At 46.1% G+C, this 16862-nt stretch overlaps 1 protein-coding gene across 8 annotated transcripts; it reads right to left on the reverse strand.

The window, feature by feature from the left end:
- Positions 1-694: 694 nt before the first annotated feature.
- On the reverse strand, positions 695-16837 carry ZNF442 (zinc finger protein 442). 8 transcript variants are annotated; one of them, XM_077977714.1, is made up of 6 exons: positions 16656-16837; positions 11261-11367; positions 7955-8273; positions 4613-4739; positions 3649-3709; positions 695-2958 (listed from the first exon to the last, which is right to left on the reverse strand). In XM_077977714.1, exons 4-6 carry the CDS (start codon positions 4644-4646, stop codon positions 1335-1337), a joined length of 1719 nt encoding a protein of 572 aa, XP_077833840.1. In that variant the 5' UTR covers positions 4647-4739; positions 7955-8273; positions 11261-11367; positions 16656-16837; the 3' UTR covers positions 695-1334. The 8 variants fall into 8 exon arrangements, 7 of the variants coding, with proteins under 7 accessions (XP_077833840.1, XP_077833838.1, XP_077833841.1 ...); XM_077977712.1 differs by lacking the exon at positions 16656-16837 and adding an exon at positions 12349-12515; XM_077977715.1 differs by lacking the exons at positions 7955-8273; positions 16656-16837 and having other exon boundaries at positions 695-2143; positions 2228-2401; positions 2480-2958; positions 11261-11455.
- Positions 16838-16862: the final 25 nt, after the last annotated feature.

Here is a 16862-nt window from a genome sequence, read left to right on the forward strand (position 1 = left end):
CATCTTGTCAAGATTCAAGCGAGCCTGATGTCTCACTGCGTATCTACACTGCCACCCATCTAGTCACCTCAGTGAATCACATTAGGCACCATACTGTAATCATCATCATCATCATCATCATCATCATCATCATCCTTAGGTTATCAAGGAAGAAGGACCAGGATTTTCGTTAAGTGTTAACACACGATTCCAGGTCATTAAATAAAAGCAATCTATGATTGCTGAAAAAAAGAAACTGTAGATTACAGGCTCATGCCTGCAATCCCAGCACTTTGGGAGACCGAGGCAGGTAGATCACCTGAGGTCAGGAGTTCGAGACCAGCCTGAACAATATGATGAAACCCTGTCTCTACTAAAAATACAAAAAAAAAAAAAAAAAAATTAGTCAGGCGAGGTGGCATGCACCTGTAATCCCAGCTACTTGGGAGGCTGAGACAGGAGAACTGCTTGAACCCAGGAGGCAGAGGATGCAGTGAGCTGAGATTGTGCCATTGCCCTCCAGCCTGGGCAACAAGAGTGAAACTCTGTCTTAAAAAAAAGAAAAAAAGAAATTGTAACATTCTAGGTGACATGTACTATGTAGGCAGGCCTGCGATGATTGGGTCTGTTCTCAACATTATAAGATTATTTTCATGATTCTCTAAAAAAATACAATAAAATGACTATTTACATAGCTTTTACAACACATGAGGTATTTTAGTAACCTACTTTTTATTTTTACTTTTACAAAAGCTTTGGGTTGGTGAAAAATTAAATAATCTAGGCATGATTTACAGTATGCAGGAGGATGTGGATACGTTACATGCAAATCTCATTTTATAAAAGGGACATAGCGTCTGTGGATTTAGGTATGCTTAGGGGGTCTGGGACCACACCAATCCCCTACAAATAGTTAGGGGATAAGCATATTCAAAAGAAACATCTTAAGGCTTTACCATGTATTTTCATTCTTTTTTTTTTTTTTTTTGAGTAGGAGTCTCGCTCTGTTGCCCAGGCTGGAGTGCAGTGGCCTGATCTCAGCTCACTGCAAGCTCCGCCTCCCGGGTTCACGCCATTCTCCTGCCTCAGCCTCCCGAGTGGCTGGGACTACAGGCACCCGCCACCTCGCCCGGCTAGTTTTTTGTATTTTTTAGTAGAGACGGGGTTTCACCGTGTTAGCCAGGAAGGTCTCAATCTCCTGACCTCGTGATCCGCCCATCTCGGCTTCCCAAAGTGCTGGGATTACAGGCTTGAGCCACCGCGCCCGGCTGTGTTTTCATTCTTGAGGCTTATCTTCTATGTGATTTATTTCACATTTTTGAAATGAAATAAAACTAATGAATCCTTTCCCACATTTATAGAGTATCTCTCCAGTGAGTCCTTTTATGTCTATGCAAGGAACTGAGAGAACTCAGTGTTTTCCCACATTCCTTACATTCATGCATCTTCTCTCCAGTGTGAATCCTTTCATGTCCTTGAAGGAAACGGGAACGAGTGAAAGCTTTACCACATTGTTGACATTCATAAGATTTCTTTCCAGTGTGAATTCTTTCATGTCGTAGAAGGCAAGTGAGCCAAGAGAATGCTTTCCTGCATTCCTTACATTCATACGGTTTCTCTCCAGAGTGAATCCTTTCATGGACTTTTAAGTTACCAAAATGACTGAAGGCTTTCTTACATGTTTTACACTCATAAGGTTTTTCAGCTGTGTGGATCCTTTTATGTTGAGAAAGGTATGTGAAACAACTGAATGCTTTCCCACATTCCTTACACTCATATGGCTTCTCTCCAGTGTGAGTTGTTTTGTGATTTTGAAAGGAATAGAAATCAATAAAGGCTTTCCCACATTTACATTTATAGGGTTTCCCTCCAGTATGAGTTGTTTCATGCCTTCGAAGGGAACTAGAAATACGGAAGGCTTTACCACATTCCTTACATTCATAGGGTTTCTCACCAGTATGAGTCCTTTCATGTCTTTGAAATACACTGGGATAAACAAAGGCTTTCCCACATACCTTGCATTTATGAGGTCCATCTCCAGTGTGCATTATCATGTGACTTCGAAAGCTTGAGCGATGAGATAATGCTTTTCCACACTGCTTGCATTCATAGGGTTTCTCTCCAGTGTGAGTTCTTTCATGACTTTGCAGTGAACTAGGACAATCAAAGCCTCTCCCACATATCTTACATTTATGAGGTCCATCTCCAGTGTGCCTTATCATGTGTCTTTGAAAGCTTCCCAGATGATGAAATGCTTTCCCACATTGCTGACATTCATAGGGTTTCTCTCCAGTGTGAGTTCTTTCATGTATTCGAAGGGAACTGGAAACACTGAAGGCTCTTCCACATTGTTTACATGTATAAGGTTTCTCTCCAGTGTGAGTTCTTTCATGTCTTACATAGGAACTGTAATCAGGGAAGGCTTTAGAACAGTGCTTGCATTCATATGGTTTCTCCCCAGTGTGTGTTCTTTCATGTCTTAGATAGGAACTGTAAATACGGAAGGCTTTAAAACACTGCTTACATTCATACGGTTTCTCTCCAGTGTGAGTTCTTTCATGTATACGAAATAAACTAGGCCAAAAAAAGGCTTTTCCACACAACTTACATATATAAGGTCCACCTCCACGTTGTACTATTATGTGTCTTCGAAGGTTTCCCGAAGAACTGAAGGTTTTCCCACATTCCTTACAATCATAGCGTTTCTTTCCAGTGTGAGGTCTTTCCTGTGTTTGAAAAGAGTGGTGATAATTGAAGGTTGTCCCACATTGTTTATGTGTATGTGGCTTTTCTCCATATTCCTGACACTCATCTGGTTTGTGTCCAGCATCAAACGTGATGTAGCAATTAAGGAATGAACAACCCATGATGACTTCTCCATGCACACTGCTTTCACAGGGATCTACTCCACGAGTTTTTTCATTCACAGTACTACCTGGAATCTGGTTACTTTCACTGAATCTCTCTACGATAAGACATCTGTAAAACGTGAGAAGTATATTAATAAAGGTTTATTTATAAATGACTTTATATTTATTAGTAGGTACTGGATTTCCATTTTACATCATCATGCAACGTGTAGGCTTCATGCACTGCTCGAACGTGAAAGGACTGAATGTTGTACAAGATAACTAGACCCCAGCTGTTTTCTTGACAATGATAAACACATGGAATTCTTTTTTTTTTTTTGAGACGGGTCTCGCTCTGTTGCCAGGCTGGAGTGCAGCAGTGCGATCTCGGCTCACTGCAACCTCCACCTCCCAGGTTCAAGTATTTCTCCTGCCTCAGCCTCCTGAGTAACTGGGACTACAGGCATGCACCATCATGCCCAGCTAATTTTTGTATTTTTAGTAGAGACGGGGTTTCATCATGTTGGCCAGGATGGTCTCAATCTCTGGACCTTGTGATTGCCCACCTTGGCCTCCCAAACTGCTGGGATTACAGGTGTGAGCCACTGCGCCTGGCCAAATTCTTCATATTATTTCTAAGGGAACTATTTTTGGAAACACTGAATAGCTATGTCACATTTAAGTATATGTTTCTGGAGAAAATTTTCTAGGAATAAATTTATACTGGGCTTGTTCATTTTCTTTGCCTAGTTGTATAATTTCCTGTCATTCTAAGAATTGCTCCACAGATACATGTCTTTCTCTTGTGAGTGCAAATTACCTTAGGCTCCTCCTGGGATTTTTGTGCTGATCTTCAACGTCTGTGTCTTCCCATTTCATTCCTAAAAGGTGGACACAGAAAAAACACTGTAGATTATTATAAAATTCTAAAAACACTATAAGATTTTATGTATAATGGAATCATGCATGATTTATTCACTGAATTATAGCTGACACTTGAACAACATAGGTGTGTACCTCACAAGTCCACTTATTTTGTATTTTTAAGATGGAGTCTCGCTCTGTCGCCAAGCTGGAGTGCAGTGGTGCAATCTCCGTTCACTGCAATCTCTGCCTCCCAGGTTCAAGCCATTCTCCTGCCTCAGCCTCCCAAGTAGCTGGGACTACAGGTGTGCACCACCATGCCCAGCTAATTTTTGGATTTTTAGTAGAGACAGGGTTTCAGGTGGGTTTCGAACTCCCGACCTCAGGTGATCTGCCAGCCTTGGCCTCCCAAAGTGCTGGGATTACAGGCATAAGCCACCACACCTGGCTCACAAGTCCACTTATATACAAATTTTCTTCAATCTCTGCTACCCCTGGGACACCAAGACCAATTTCTCCTCTTACTCAGCCTACTCAATGAGAAGATAATGAGGATGAAAACATTTATGATGATCCATTTCAACTTAATGCACAGTAAATACATTTTTGTGTATTTATGATTTTCTTAACATTTATTTTCTCTAGCTTACACTATTGTGAGAATACAGTATGCAATACATGTGACAGACAAAATATGTGTTAATCAATTGTTTTTGTGACCAGTCAACTGAAGGTTAAGTTGTGGTAAACAAAAAGTTACAGGAATATGTACAACTGGTTGGGGACCCGGCACCCCTTAACCCTGTGTTGTTGAAGGGTCAATTATATCCCCTTTTCATATTTCAAATCATTCAACGGCATTGGTGACCAAGAAAAAAATGTCTTTAATTGACTAAGTGAAGACATAATGTCATTTTTACCTATACAGTTCAGGTTCCTAATGGTTTCCCACATCACATCTCTGTACAGAGTCTTCTGTGATGGACCCAGCAAAGCCCACTCTTCCCGGGTGAAGTTCACAGCCACATCCTCAAAGGCAACTGAATCCTGAAACATCCCATATGTACAAAGGAGGAAGGTTGAGACTGACAGTACCAAAAATTTACACCCACTTCATAAACTTTGCATGATACTATTGTTTCTAAGCAATGATTCAATGACATGGTAAATCCACCCTTATTCTCTGTCCACACTTTCTCCAACACAGCAATTCTGATGCTAGAATTGAATTTTGTTGTATAAATAATAGTCAAATAGGAACAAGTCTCTTTTTGATGACTTAAATGAGTGAATTTTATTGCCAGGATCATCCCTAATGTCCACTTTATAGTGGGTCTGTAATTCCTGTCATGACAAAGTCCTACTACTCACTGTGCAAGAAGAGGAGTCCTGAGATTGTATATATTTACAGATGCCAGTTAACAAAGTTCGATCCTTCACGTACTCTGGCACTGGATTTATAGAGGGTCTCCACCAACATAACTAACAACAGGTGCTGAGTGTGCATAAACTGTTTATGGAAAAAGTATAGTATTTGCTTAACTCTTACCTTCTCTTGGGGAGCTTGGAATTTTGTTACATGCTCAGCAGTGGGAGCATAGCTCATCAGCCAATGCTAGGTTTGAATGCTGAATTTTACCCAAGCCCTGTAACTCTGGTAAATAAGTAAGATGACAGAAAATCACCTCAACTCCCCAAGCCCAGTTCTTTGTGTTCTGGACAAGCAGCCACAAAACAAAACAAAACAAAACAAAACAAAAGCACCCTTTGCTTACATAGATTATGCCCCTCCCCGCTTTTCTAAACTATAACTCGGCCAGATAAAGAACCTCCAAATTCCCATTGTTTATCTTATGATTAGCTGAGCAGTTTTGTCTTCGCTGATCATACTGAACAAAATACAACTAAAGAAAAGTTTCTCTCCTTGCTCCAGGACTATGAACTTTGACCCATCCTCAGCCTGAGCCAGCATAAAATCCCTCCTTCATAACCCATTTGAAGAACAGACTTAGGTCAGAGTAAAACATTCTCTGATCTAAAATCTGATTCTCGGCCAGGCATGGTGGCTCACGCCTATAATCCCAGCACTTTGGGAGGCCGAGGCGGGTGGATCATGAGATCAAGAGATTGAGACCATCCTGGCTAACATGGTGAAACTTCATCTCTACAAAAACACAAAAAATTAGCCATGTGTAGTGGCATGCGCCTGTAGTCTCAGATATTTGGGAGGCTGAGGCAGGAGAATCACTTAAACCCAGGAGGTGGAGGTTGCAGTGAGCCGAGATCATGCCACCGCACTCCAGCATGAGCAACAGAGCTCTCGAGACTTCATCTCAAAAAAAAAAAAAAAATCTGATTCTCATCCTCCATCCTGCCCTCCCCTTCGCATCTTCCTTCTAATCTTGGTTGCTCTTCCCTTAGCAAGAAAAGAACTTTTCCGCCCAACCTCAGAGATGCCACAGATCTTTTTTTTTTTTTTTTTTGAGACCCAGTTTCACTGTTGTGAGCCATTGTGCCCGGCTGGGATGCCTCAGATCTTATACTTGATGCTTTCCCCCTTAGAATGAAGTCACTTAGCTAAATCCAGATTTATTTTACTTGAGAATGTCTAGCGACAGCCCCACAACAGTAAGAAATACAACCTCAAACAGGGAATCACCCCAACCGCCTCAGCTTTCTAATGCTCTGTAGCTTCTCTCAGTATAAAAGCCTCCTCCCATGGCTGGACTGATCAGGTTGGGACACCTGCGGGGGAGGCTTCCAGGAAGAACCAGTTTAAGTGGGCCTTCAATAACCTCCCATTGCAGGCTCAAGATTGGCCTCAACTGGGAGTCACCGGCCTCAGGCCTCTCCACCCCACTCAAGACCATTCACTTCCCTCCCATGCCTTACATGGATAGTTACTTGGTTTAGTTAGTATTTATTTATTAGTTAGTTTAGTTTAGTATTTATTTATTTAGAGATGAAGTCTCACTCTGTCACCCAGACTGGAGTGCAGTGGCACGATCTTGGCTCACTGTAACCTACACTTTCCAGGTTCAAGTGATTCTCCTGACTCAGCCTCCCAAGTTAGCTGGGACTACAGGTGTGGGCCACCACGCCCGTGGTGGTGGGCGCCTGTAATCTCAGCTAATCAGGAGCCTGAGGCACGAGAATCACTTGAATCTGGGAGATGATGCTTGCAGTAAGCAAGATTGTGCCAGCCTAGGCACCAAAGCAAGATTCCATCTCAAAAAAATACATAAATAAAAAATAAAGGTAGGCTGGGAGTGGTGGCTCATGCCTGTAATCCCAGCACTTTGGGAGGCCAAGGTAGGAGGATCATTTGAGGTTGGGAGTTCGAGACCAACCTGATCAACATGGAGAAACCCCGTCTCTACTAAAAATACAAAATTAGCCGGGCGTGGTGGTGCATGCCTATAATCCCAGCTACTTGGGAGGCTGAGGCAGGAGAATCACTTGAAACCAGGAGGCAGAGGTAGTGGTAAGCCGAGATCACGCCATTGAACTCCGGCCTGGACAACAAGAGTGAAACTCCAGCTGGGCGCGGTGGCTCAAGCCTGTAATCCCAGCACTTTGGGAGGCCGAGACGGGCGGATCACGAGGTCAGGAGATCGAGACCATACTGGCTAATATGGTGAAACCCCGTCTCTACTAAAAAATACAAAAAAAAACTAGCCGGGCGAAGTGGCGGGCGCCTGTAGTCCCAGCTACTCGGGAGGCTGAGGCAGGAGAATGGTGTAAACCCGGGAGGCGGAGCTTGCAGTCAGCTGAGATCAGGCCACTGCACTCCAGCCTGGGCAACAGAGCAAGACTCCGTCTCAAAAAAAAAAAAAAAAAGAGTGAAACTCTGTCTCAAAAAAATAAAAAATAAAGTTAAATAGGAAAAGCACAAGTATCTATCCATTTCAGACAACAAATACCATTTAGTTACTACTTTCATAAGGCATTTAGTAAATTAATAATATTTGAGTTCTTTAGCTGTTGGAAAGTCCTATGCCGCAGAATTTAGCATTAATCTGTCAAGGATACATAACAGGAACAGAACAGTTATCCACTGTCCTAAATTCCCCACCCTAAAAAGGAAAGAAACTAAAGTTTTGGTAAATCTTTATAATTCAATCAAACAACTACCACATTTTCTGTTAATATGTGTTCACTTTTTCTGCAGCCATAAAGAAAGCACGACCAAACATTTTTCCTTCATCATACTATCACTGCTAAGTCCTGAAATTCCATTTGAAATAATCGGAGAAACTTACCTGACAGGCTCTGGGGGAAAAAAAAATTAAATGAAGGGTTTTTGTTGTTGCTGTTGTTGTTTTTTTAAACAAAAATTGGAGGCTGAGGTGGCAGATCACTTGAGGTCAGGAGTTCGAGACCAGCCTGGCCAACATGGTGAAACCCCGTCTCTACTAAAAATACAAAAAAAAAATTAGCCAGGCGTGGTTGTGCAGGACTGTAATCCCAGCTACTCGGGAGGCTGAGGTGGGAGGATTGTTTGAATCCAGAAGGCAGACATTGCAGTGAGCCGAGATCGTTCCACTGAATTCCAGCCTGGGAGACAGTGAGAGGCTCCATCTCAAAAAAAAAAAAAAACAAGGAACAGATGACTACACATATAACCTGTTTTCTGAAATCCAACTATTTCTGGCCTCTGTGGAAATACTTTATTTTCTCTATCAATCTAATGACAGGATGCATCTTTTTTTTTTTTTTTTTTGAGACGGAGTCTCCCTCTGTCGCCCAGGCTGGAGGGCAGTGGCCGGATCTCAGCTCACTGCAAGCTCCGCCTCCCGGGTTCACGCCATTCTCCTGCCTCAGCCTCCCGAGTAGCTGGGACTACAGGTGCTGCCACCTCGCCCGGCCAGTTTTTTTGTATTTTTTAGTAGAGACGGGGTTTCACCGGGTTAGCCAGGATGGTCTCGATCTCCTGACCTCGTGATCCGCCTGCCTCGGCCTCCCAAAGTGCTGGGATTACAGGCTTGAGCCACCGCGCCCGGCAACAGGATGCATCTTATAGTTAATAAAACACTGAAGCTGAAAAGAGTGAATACCTCTTTTCAATGTGACAACCTCAGAGATGAGCAGTGCTGATTGGAACACAAACAAGTCTAATTCAGGTGTCAGGTAAGGTCATCCTATCTCCTGGGACATTAGTCACCCCCATCTGCTCAGTAAAGTGATCACCCGCCACCATGAGATACTGCACTGTGTGCTTTTCAGGCTCATGTACACATGACCTGAATAGGAGGTTCTTGCACAATCGGAATGAGTGGGTTCTCCAGTGCTTACATATTGTTTTCTCTCTTCACTAGTCTGAGAGTCAGGAAGGAAGAAATCATTTCTGTCTTCTCCCCCAAATACGATCATTCAATTGGCTGACCAGCCTGTGTCCCCAAGGAATGGAAACTGGGGTTGGGGAGGAAAAAGGTGATTGTCCCAAGGGTTAGCTTTTTATAGAAATGATATACCAGAAGATTCCTCCCATCCCACCCAGGCATCCAGCTGTTTTCTGTGAGGCCCCACCCCCTCAGGCTGCTCACTGGGAGAAATGACCCAGGGGCTGATATTCACTAGACCTTCCCAGAGACAGGGCAGCTGTGTGTCTCTTGGGTCAACCCCAGGCAGTTCTGAAACAGAACCAGGAAAAGACAGAGAGTGGGCTGAGAACACATCACTCCGTAAAGTTTCCAAAGGGGACTCTCAATGTTGGGAAGGTATCCGCACCCAGGGGAAAGAAAAGAAGGAGAGGCACAAAGGTTTTTTGTTTGTTGTTTACAAACAAAATAAGTGTCAGGTTATTCTCTGCTTTCTCACATGTGAAATGTTCAGGAACACAAATCTTTTAAGAAGCCGGCCGGGCGAGGTAGTCACGCCTGTAATCCCAGCACTTTGGGAGGCTGAGGCGGGCGGATCACCTGAGGTAATTAGTTCGAGATGAGCCTGGCCAACATGGTGAAACCTAGTCTCTACTAAAAATACAAAAAATTAGCCGGGCATGGTGGCAGGCGCCTGTAGTCCCAGCTACTTGGGAGGCTGAGGCAGGAGAATGGCGTGAACCCGGGAGGCGGAGCTTGCAGTGAGCCAAGATCGCGACACTGCACTCCAGCCTGGGCAACAGAGCAAGACCCCGTCTAAAAAAGAAAAATGGGCCGGGCGCGGTGGCTCAAGCCTGTAATGCCAGCACTTTGGGAGGCCGAGACGGGCGGATCGCGAGGTCAGGAGATCGAGACCATCCTGGCTAACATGGTGAAACCCCGTCTCTACCAAAAAATACAAAAAACTAGCCGGGCGAGGTGGCGGCGCCTGTAGTCCCAGCTACTCGGGAGGCTGAGGCAGGAGAATGGCGGGAACCCGGGAAGCGGAGCTTGCAGTGAGCTGAGATCCGTCCACTGCACCCCAGCCTGGGAGACAGAGCAAGACTCCGTCTCAAAAAAAAAAAAAAAGAAAAAAAAAATGCCAGACATTGCTCTCTGAAAACAAAATGAAAATTAAAACACTGGGACTCTGAAATTTAGCACGGGTGGGGCGGAGGAGGGAGGAGTTCATGATGTTGCTGTGAGTTGAGGAGGGAAAGTTAGCCTGGGTAAAGGCTCTGTAAACTAAGGGAGTTACTACCACCTCTAGGAGGAGTTAGAATGAGGAAATAGGGTAGTGGATTTGAGACCCTGCTACCCTCATCTCTGAAACACTCGAAGAGGAATCAGTCACTCTGGGAAGAAAAGAAGGGACTGGGGACCCCGCAGACCACAGCTCCTCCCATGCACAAACCCCACGCAAGAATCTGGATTCTGATTGCAGTTAGATACTAACCAGGCACCCTCAGCCCCACTGCCTCTCGAGGCCGCCTCCCTGAGAGTCAGGTCACAGAAGACGCTGACCGCCTGCTTCCCCACTGTGCCTGGGGATAAGATCTTGGAGAGATTATTGGGATGAATCTGCTCGATTCGCCCAAGTTCTTTCTCAGATCTTGAATTCCAGCGGAAAGGCTGGCGCCAAGCAGGCTGAAAACCCCACGAGGGAACCCACTCAGCGGGAGAATGAGGTTTCTTCACCTCCCATCCCAGGATTCGCCCGTCACTTCCCCACCAACCAGCGACCCCACACCTCAGCCGTCCCTGTCCAGACCCCTAAACACCCCCATCCCCAAACCTCTCACGGAGGCGGATCTGGGGTCTTCTCCCCACTCCTCTATTAAACTGTTTCTGCTGCAACCCTTGGAGTCTCGGTGCAGTGACTCGGACCGCGAACCTGTGCCAGTTACAGCCGCACAATCCGGGGAAACGCAGGGCTGCGGGCGCGGAGCTGCCCCAGAGAGGGCGCCGGAGCCAGGAGCCGTAGTCGTCGCGCAGAGACGGGACAGGACGCCCGGGATCCCGGCTGCCGGCCCAGCCCCCACCCCCAACCCCGCGGCCGAGGGGAACAAGGGCAGGCTGTGCCAGGGGAACTCGGGTCCGCAGACCCCGCAGTCACCACGGGGACGCCCGAGTCCCGCCACAGCCGGTTTTGACTGGTTCCAACCAGCCTTTCGCCCTGCCTCAGGACGCCGGGCCCCGCACACTCACCATTTCCCGGCTTCCGCGGTGTCCCGGGTTCTCCCCAAGGCTCCCCGCTGCCAGCATACGACTCAGTGTGACAGAGCCTGCCACTGAACTGCCCCAGCGTCTCTCAGCTGCAGAGCCGGGAGCAGGAGCTCAGAGGGGTGGAGAAAGCTCCACCCTCCTCCCGGCAGCGCGCCTGATTGGCAGTTCCCACGAACTCGACCCCAACACTGATTGGGTAGAGCTCCAAGTTCCGCCCCCCCCCCCCCCCGGAACTGATTGACAGAAAAAGCGATCTTACACAGCTGAGTGGAGCCGGAGGAAGCGGTTCCAGACGCAGCCCTTGATAGGGTGGGCTTCCTCCCTGCGCTGTGACCTGACCCCTCCCACGGGATATTTGCATTTAAGCGGAATTTCCTGCCTGTACTCAATGCGCTCTTCCTGCTCCTCCTTCCTGGACGGGGACCCTCAAGTGTGTGCTGGGAATTCAAGACTCACTGCCCAGTGGAGCCATCCCCTGGCCTCTGAGCAGTAGGGAGCCCAGACCACACAAACCACACTGAAGCAGGAGGGAAGGCTTGGTGTCCTCCAGGGATCAGGAATTTAGGATGAGGCTGCTGACTCCATGGTCAAGCCTTTCTCCCACCTTATCTCTCAATCTACTCATTCTCAGACCAGAAAATAAAAACACATCAACAATGAAATAGTTAAATGAATGGAAAATCTGGAATTATATGGCAGCAATTTTCTATAAAGGAATCAGAAGAAGGGAAAAAAAAACAACCTGAATTAGTTCCGATAGCCACAGTTCAGCAGGAAACCCCCTTTCAGGAGGTTAAACATATTCCCAAGCTTAGAAGCCAGATTCTGACTCCTGAAACTGAGTGCCAGAGGGTGTAACCAGCAGCTTAGCAGCTAAGTCTCCAACCACGTTTTAAACCTTTTTTGTCTTCTTCTTCTTTCCCTTTTCCTCTTTCCCTTCCCGATCCCAAGATAATAACTTCAAGATAAACCGGATAGATGTTACCTCTCATCTAAAATACAGCTTCAGAATGCGCTGTGAACCTCCACTCTCTTTCCTTTCCCATACTATACTGCCATGCCTTATGCACATTTATCTTTATTTTATTTTTTTGGAGACGGAGTCTCACTCTGTCACCCAGGACCAGAGTGCAGTGGCACGATCTCGGCTCACTGCAATCTCTGCCTCCTGGGTTCAAACACTTCTGCCTCAACCTCCCAAGTAGCTGGGACTACAGGTGCACGCCGCCATGCCCGGCTATATTTTTTGTATTTTAGCAGAGACAGGGTTTCACCGTGTTGCCCAGGCTGGTCGAGAACTCCTGAGCTCAGGCAATCCGCCCGCCTCGGCCTCCCAAAATGTTAGGATTACAGGCCTCGTGAGCCACCACGCCTGGCCTATGCACATTTATTTACCTAAACACTTATTAAGCACACACCATGCTCTCTTATTTGGTCATATATTTCCTTAGAAGCTTCAGGGGTTGGATCCTGATAGGGACCAGGCACCTCTGGAATTCTCTCTCCAACAAAAGAATACTTCAAAGACGGAAACCACACCCAGCTGAAGAGTGACTACAAGATTGACTGCGACTAATTTGAAGTAGTCCCTTCACCAAATGGGACAATAATTCAAGAGGGGCAACCAGAGCAAGTCACGCCACCTGGTACCTCTAGCCCCTCTTGCCTCTTCTGCATTCCAAACTCTTTCTTTAAAAACTCCTGCCGGGCGCGGTGGCTCAAGCCTGTAATCCCAGCACTTTGGGAGGCCGAGACGGGCGGATCACGAGGTCAGGAGTTCGAGACCACCCTGGCTAACACGGTGAAACCCCGTCTCTACTAAAAAATACAAAAAAACTAGCCGGGCGAGGTGGCGGGCGCCTGTAGTCCCGGCTACTCGGGAGGCTGAGGCAGGAGAATGGCGTAAAAACCCGGGAGGCAGAGCTTGCAGTGAGCTGAGATCCGGCCACTGCACTCCAGCCTGGGCAACACAGCGAGACTCCGTCTCAAAAAAAAAAAAAAAAAAAAAAAAAAAAACTCCTGCGTTCCCTCCACAAATTGCAGTGGAATTGCTTTCCGTTCTTCCCCTGCTAGGACAGATAATAAAGAAATCTCGCTCCCTCCTATCACAACTCGTTATTATTTTGACTTCTTTCCACAAGCGGCGAGCAGCCAGACCCCTTTGCCAGTTACAAGTGGGATCAGCACCTGGTGATGGGGCAGGGGCATTGAAGGATTTAGGGATGAAGGAGCTCAACTTGCCCTTCTGTGTCCTCTGTGCAGTGTGGAAATGCTCTCTCCTTCAAGACTTTAAATATTAATGAATTAAATGCTCCAATCAAAAGCCAAGGCATTAGACTTTGAAAATATAAAGATTTCCCATATTTGTATGAAATACAAGTGTACCTGGTAAACTGAGTTCTTTCTCTAGTTTATATGAGTCACAAAGAAAGAATACCTAATGGAACAAAAAAAAAGGCAAAACAGGACTTATTTTCTGGCCAGAGAAGAAGGGGTCAGAGTCAGCTCTTGCTCCGAAGATACTTCCTCCTCCTAGAGCTGTGGAAAGCCGGGGAATTTTAAGCAGCCAGATACGGGATGGGGACATTTGTAATATGGGCAGAAAGGAACTTCAGATGTGCAGGCACAAATCATAAACATGTCTCTTTATACCACACATGTTCCAAAGGCTGGCCGGGTGTGGTGGTTCATGCCTGTAATCCCAGCACTTTGGGAGGCCGAGACGGGTGGATCACCTGAGGTCGGGAGTTCAAGACCAGCCTGACCAATATGGAGAAACCCCGTCTCTACTAAAAATACGAAATTAGCCAGGCATGGTGGCACATGCCTGTAATCCCAGCTACTCGGGAGGCTGAGGCAGGAGAATCGTTCAAACCTAGGAGGCAGAGGTTGCAGTGAGCTGAGATAGCACCACTGCACTCCAGCCTGGGCAGCAAGAGGGAAACTCCATCTCAAAAAGAAAAAAACAAAAACAAACAAACAAAAATCTTATTTATCCTGTATAGCTCTGGTATATTTTTGCCTTTCTGGGGTGTTTCATTTCATGTGTAATAACTCTTAGGGTTGCACATCCAACAGTACTTTCTTATAATTATTGCTTTCCCATTAGTAGTCATTTAGTTAGCTCAGGTTTTTATAGTGTTATTTGTAAATATAAAACATGCGTTACATTTTTATGTGTTGTAGGAAAAAAGAAAAAACACTTAGCCAGGTCAAGCGCAGTGGCTCATCCATGTAATCCCAGCACTTTGGGAGGCCAAGGCGGGTGGATCACGAGGTCAGGAGTTCGAGACCAGCCTGACCAACATGGTAAAACCCAGTCTCAAAATACAAAAATTAGCTGGGCGTGGTGGCACGCACCTGTAATCCCAGCTACTCAGAAGGCTAAGGCAGGAGAATCACTTGAACCCAGGAGGCGGGGGTTGCAGTGAGCCAAGATTACGCCACTGTACTGCAGCCTGGGCGACAGAGCAACACTCCGTCTCATAAAAAAAAAAGAGGCCGGGCGCGGTGGCTCACACCTGTAATCCCAGCATTTTGGGAGGCCGAGGCAGGTGGATCACTAGGCCAGGAGATTGAGACCATCCTGGCTAACACAGTGAAACCCCATCTCCAGCCGGGCGCGGTGGCTCAAGCCTGTAATCCCAGCACTTTGGGAGGCCGAGACGGGCGGATCACTAGGTCAGGAGATCGAGACCATCCTGGCTAACACGGTGAAACCCCGTCTCTACTAAAAAATACAAAAAGCTAGCCGGGCGAGGTGGCGGGCGCCTGTAGTCCCAGCTACTCGGGAGGCCGAGGCAGGAGAATGGCGTGAACCCGGGAGGCGGAGCTTGCAGTGAGCTGAGATCCGGCCACTGCACTCCAGCCCGGGGAAAGAGCGAGACTCCGTCTCAAAAAAAAAAAAAAAAAAAAAAAAAAGAAACCCCATCTCCACTAAAAATACAGAAATATTAGCTGGGCATGGTGGCAGACGCCTGTAGTACTCCCAGCTACTCGGGAGGCGGAGGCAGGAGAATGGCATGAACCCGGGAGGTGACTGAGCTTGCAGTGAGTGGAAATTGCACCACTGCACTCCAGCCTGGGCGACAGAGCGAGACTCCATCTCAAAAAAAAAAAACAAAAACACTCACCCTCTATGAGCATCACTATGAGGGGGCTGAGGAGAGCAAGAGGAAGGAGTCTAAAGCCAGTAAGTTCTGGCTAGGCTAACTATGCAACACACTGCAGCCAAAGAACTTGAAGACCACAGGAGAAATGGCATTGGCTGATGCCAGGGAAACAACAGCATTCCTAGAAGAGCTCATAAAACCAAGAAAAGAAAGACTACCTTCCAGAGTAAATCTTGTATTGTCATGAATCAGGCATGTTCTAGAAGATGCCCAATGGTACCTTCCTCCATGAGTGTAGGTACTGGGGTTCGAGGCCTGGAAAGATCACCTTATTCTGGTGCTGTCAGGTCATGCATCAGTTCACGAGAACAAGTGAGGCTTCGTCTACTAAGCGATCACCAGGTTCTTTAGGACAAAAGCAAAACTTGGTGGCCTGTGTCCTGGCAAGAACATAAGAAGGCTTTCTTCTACCAGTGCTTCACTCCTGATGTGATGGAACACCTCAAAAGAGAAGGGACTGCCACTCAAGGTCTTCTTCAGAATTGACAACACTCTGGGCCATCTCTCCAATCTCTTTGTTTTGCCTAAAAGAACATGCAAATGATATTTCTGCCTCCTAAAACTACATCACTGCTGCATCAGTAGATCAAGGCATCATCAAGTGCGTTAAAGTGACTTACATCCACCTGACCTTGGGTGAATTCATGGAGTCTTGATGCTAACCTTGAATGTACCACAGTGGTTTTATTGAAGAGCTTCACAAATTACAGATACAACTGTGCTTACTGGAAAGGCTATAGATGCCCTAAAGCCCAGGACAGTCAATGCATGTTATAAGCCATCATGGGGTAAGAGAGTCAGTGATTTCAGGGGCTTCCCCATATTAATGCAGTCATTAAGAATACACAAAATGTTGCAAAACACAGTTGGTGGGGAACGCTGTTTGAAATGACTGAGGATGACGTTAAGGAACACACAGAAGAGCAAAGAGAAACTCTTACCAACTAGGAACTACAAAGTCTGCTGAAATCCACTACAGATGATGATGATCTAGAAAATTTAGAAAACACAGAGCCATTGATTTGGACACTTGAAAAGTTTGCCACAGTTTTTCAGCAGGCAAAGGTGAAAAAGAGGTATGATCCTCAAAGATCCTACAATGGAACAAAGCTTTCACTCCACCCGAGAAATAACATGCCTATAAACACTGCAAGGGTTTTTTTAATATATAAAGCAAAGGAAAAGAAGAACTAGCTTCCTATAACTAAGAATCTGCAAAGAAGATGGAACATTCAATGGTTACAGATCTTCAGCCCTGAAGCCAAACAGGTCCTAACATTAGTATTACACAGCCTCCTCAAATGAGTCCACATCTATAATCATAGTTGGTTCTTCCAACGTAGATGATAGTCCTGATGTCTCACTACTTACCCACAATGCCATACATCTAGTCATCTCAACACATCAAAACC

This window comes from Macaca mulatta, chromosome 19 (genome assembly GCF_049350105.2).
Source record: "Macaca mulatta isolate MMU2019108-1 chromosome 19, T2T-MMU8v2.0, whole genome shotgun sequence".
Taxonomy (NCBI): Eukaryota; Metazoa; Chordata; class Mammalia; order Primates; family Cercopithecidae; genus Macaca; species Macaca mulatta.

Excerpts from the sequence above, each read along its gene's own strand:
- ZNF442 (XM_077977709.1), bottom strand. The coding sequence starts at position 11,317 with ATGCTGGCAGCGGGGAGCCTTGGGGAGAACCCGGGACACCGCGGAAGC. Across the intron at positions 4,740-11,260 it reads ACCGCGGAAGCCGGGAAATG|GATTCAGTTGCCTTTGAGGA; the intron begins GTGAGTGTGCGG and ends GGGATGTTTCAG. Across the intron at positions 2,959-3,648 it reads AATCCCAGGAGGAGCCTAAG|ATGTCTTATCGTAGAGAGAT; the intron begins GTAATTTGCACT and ends CACGTTTTACAG.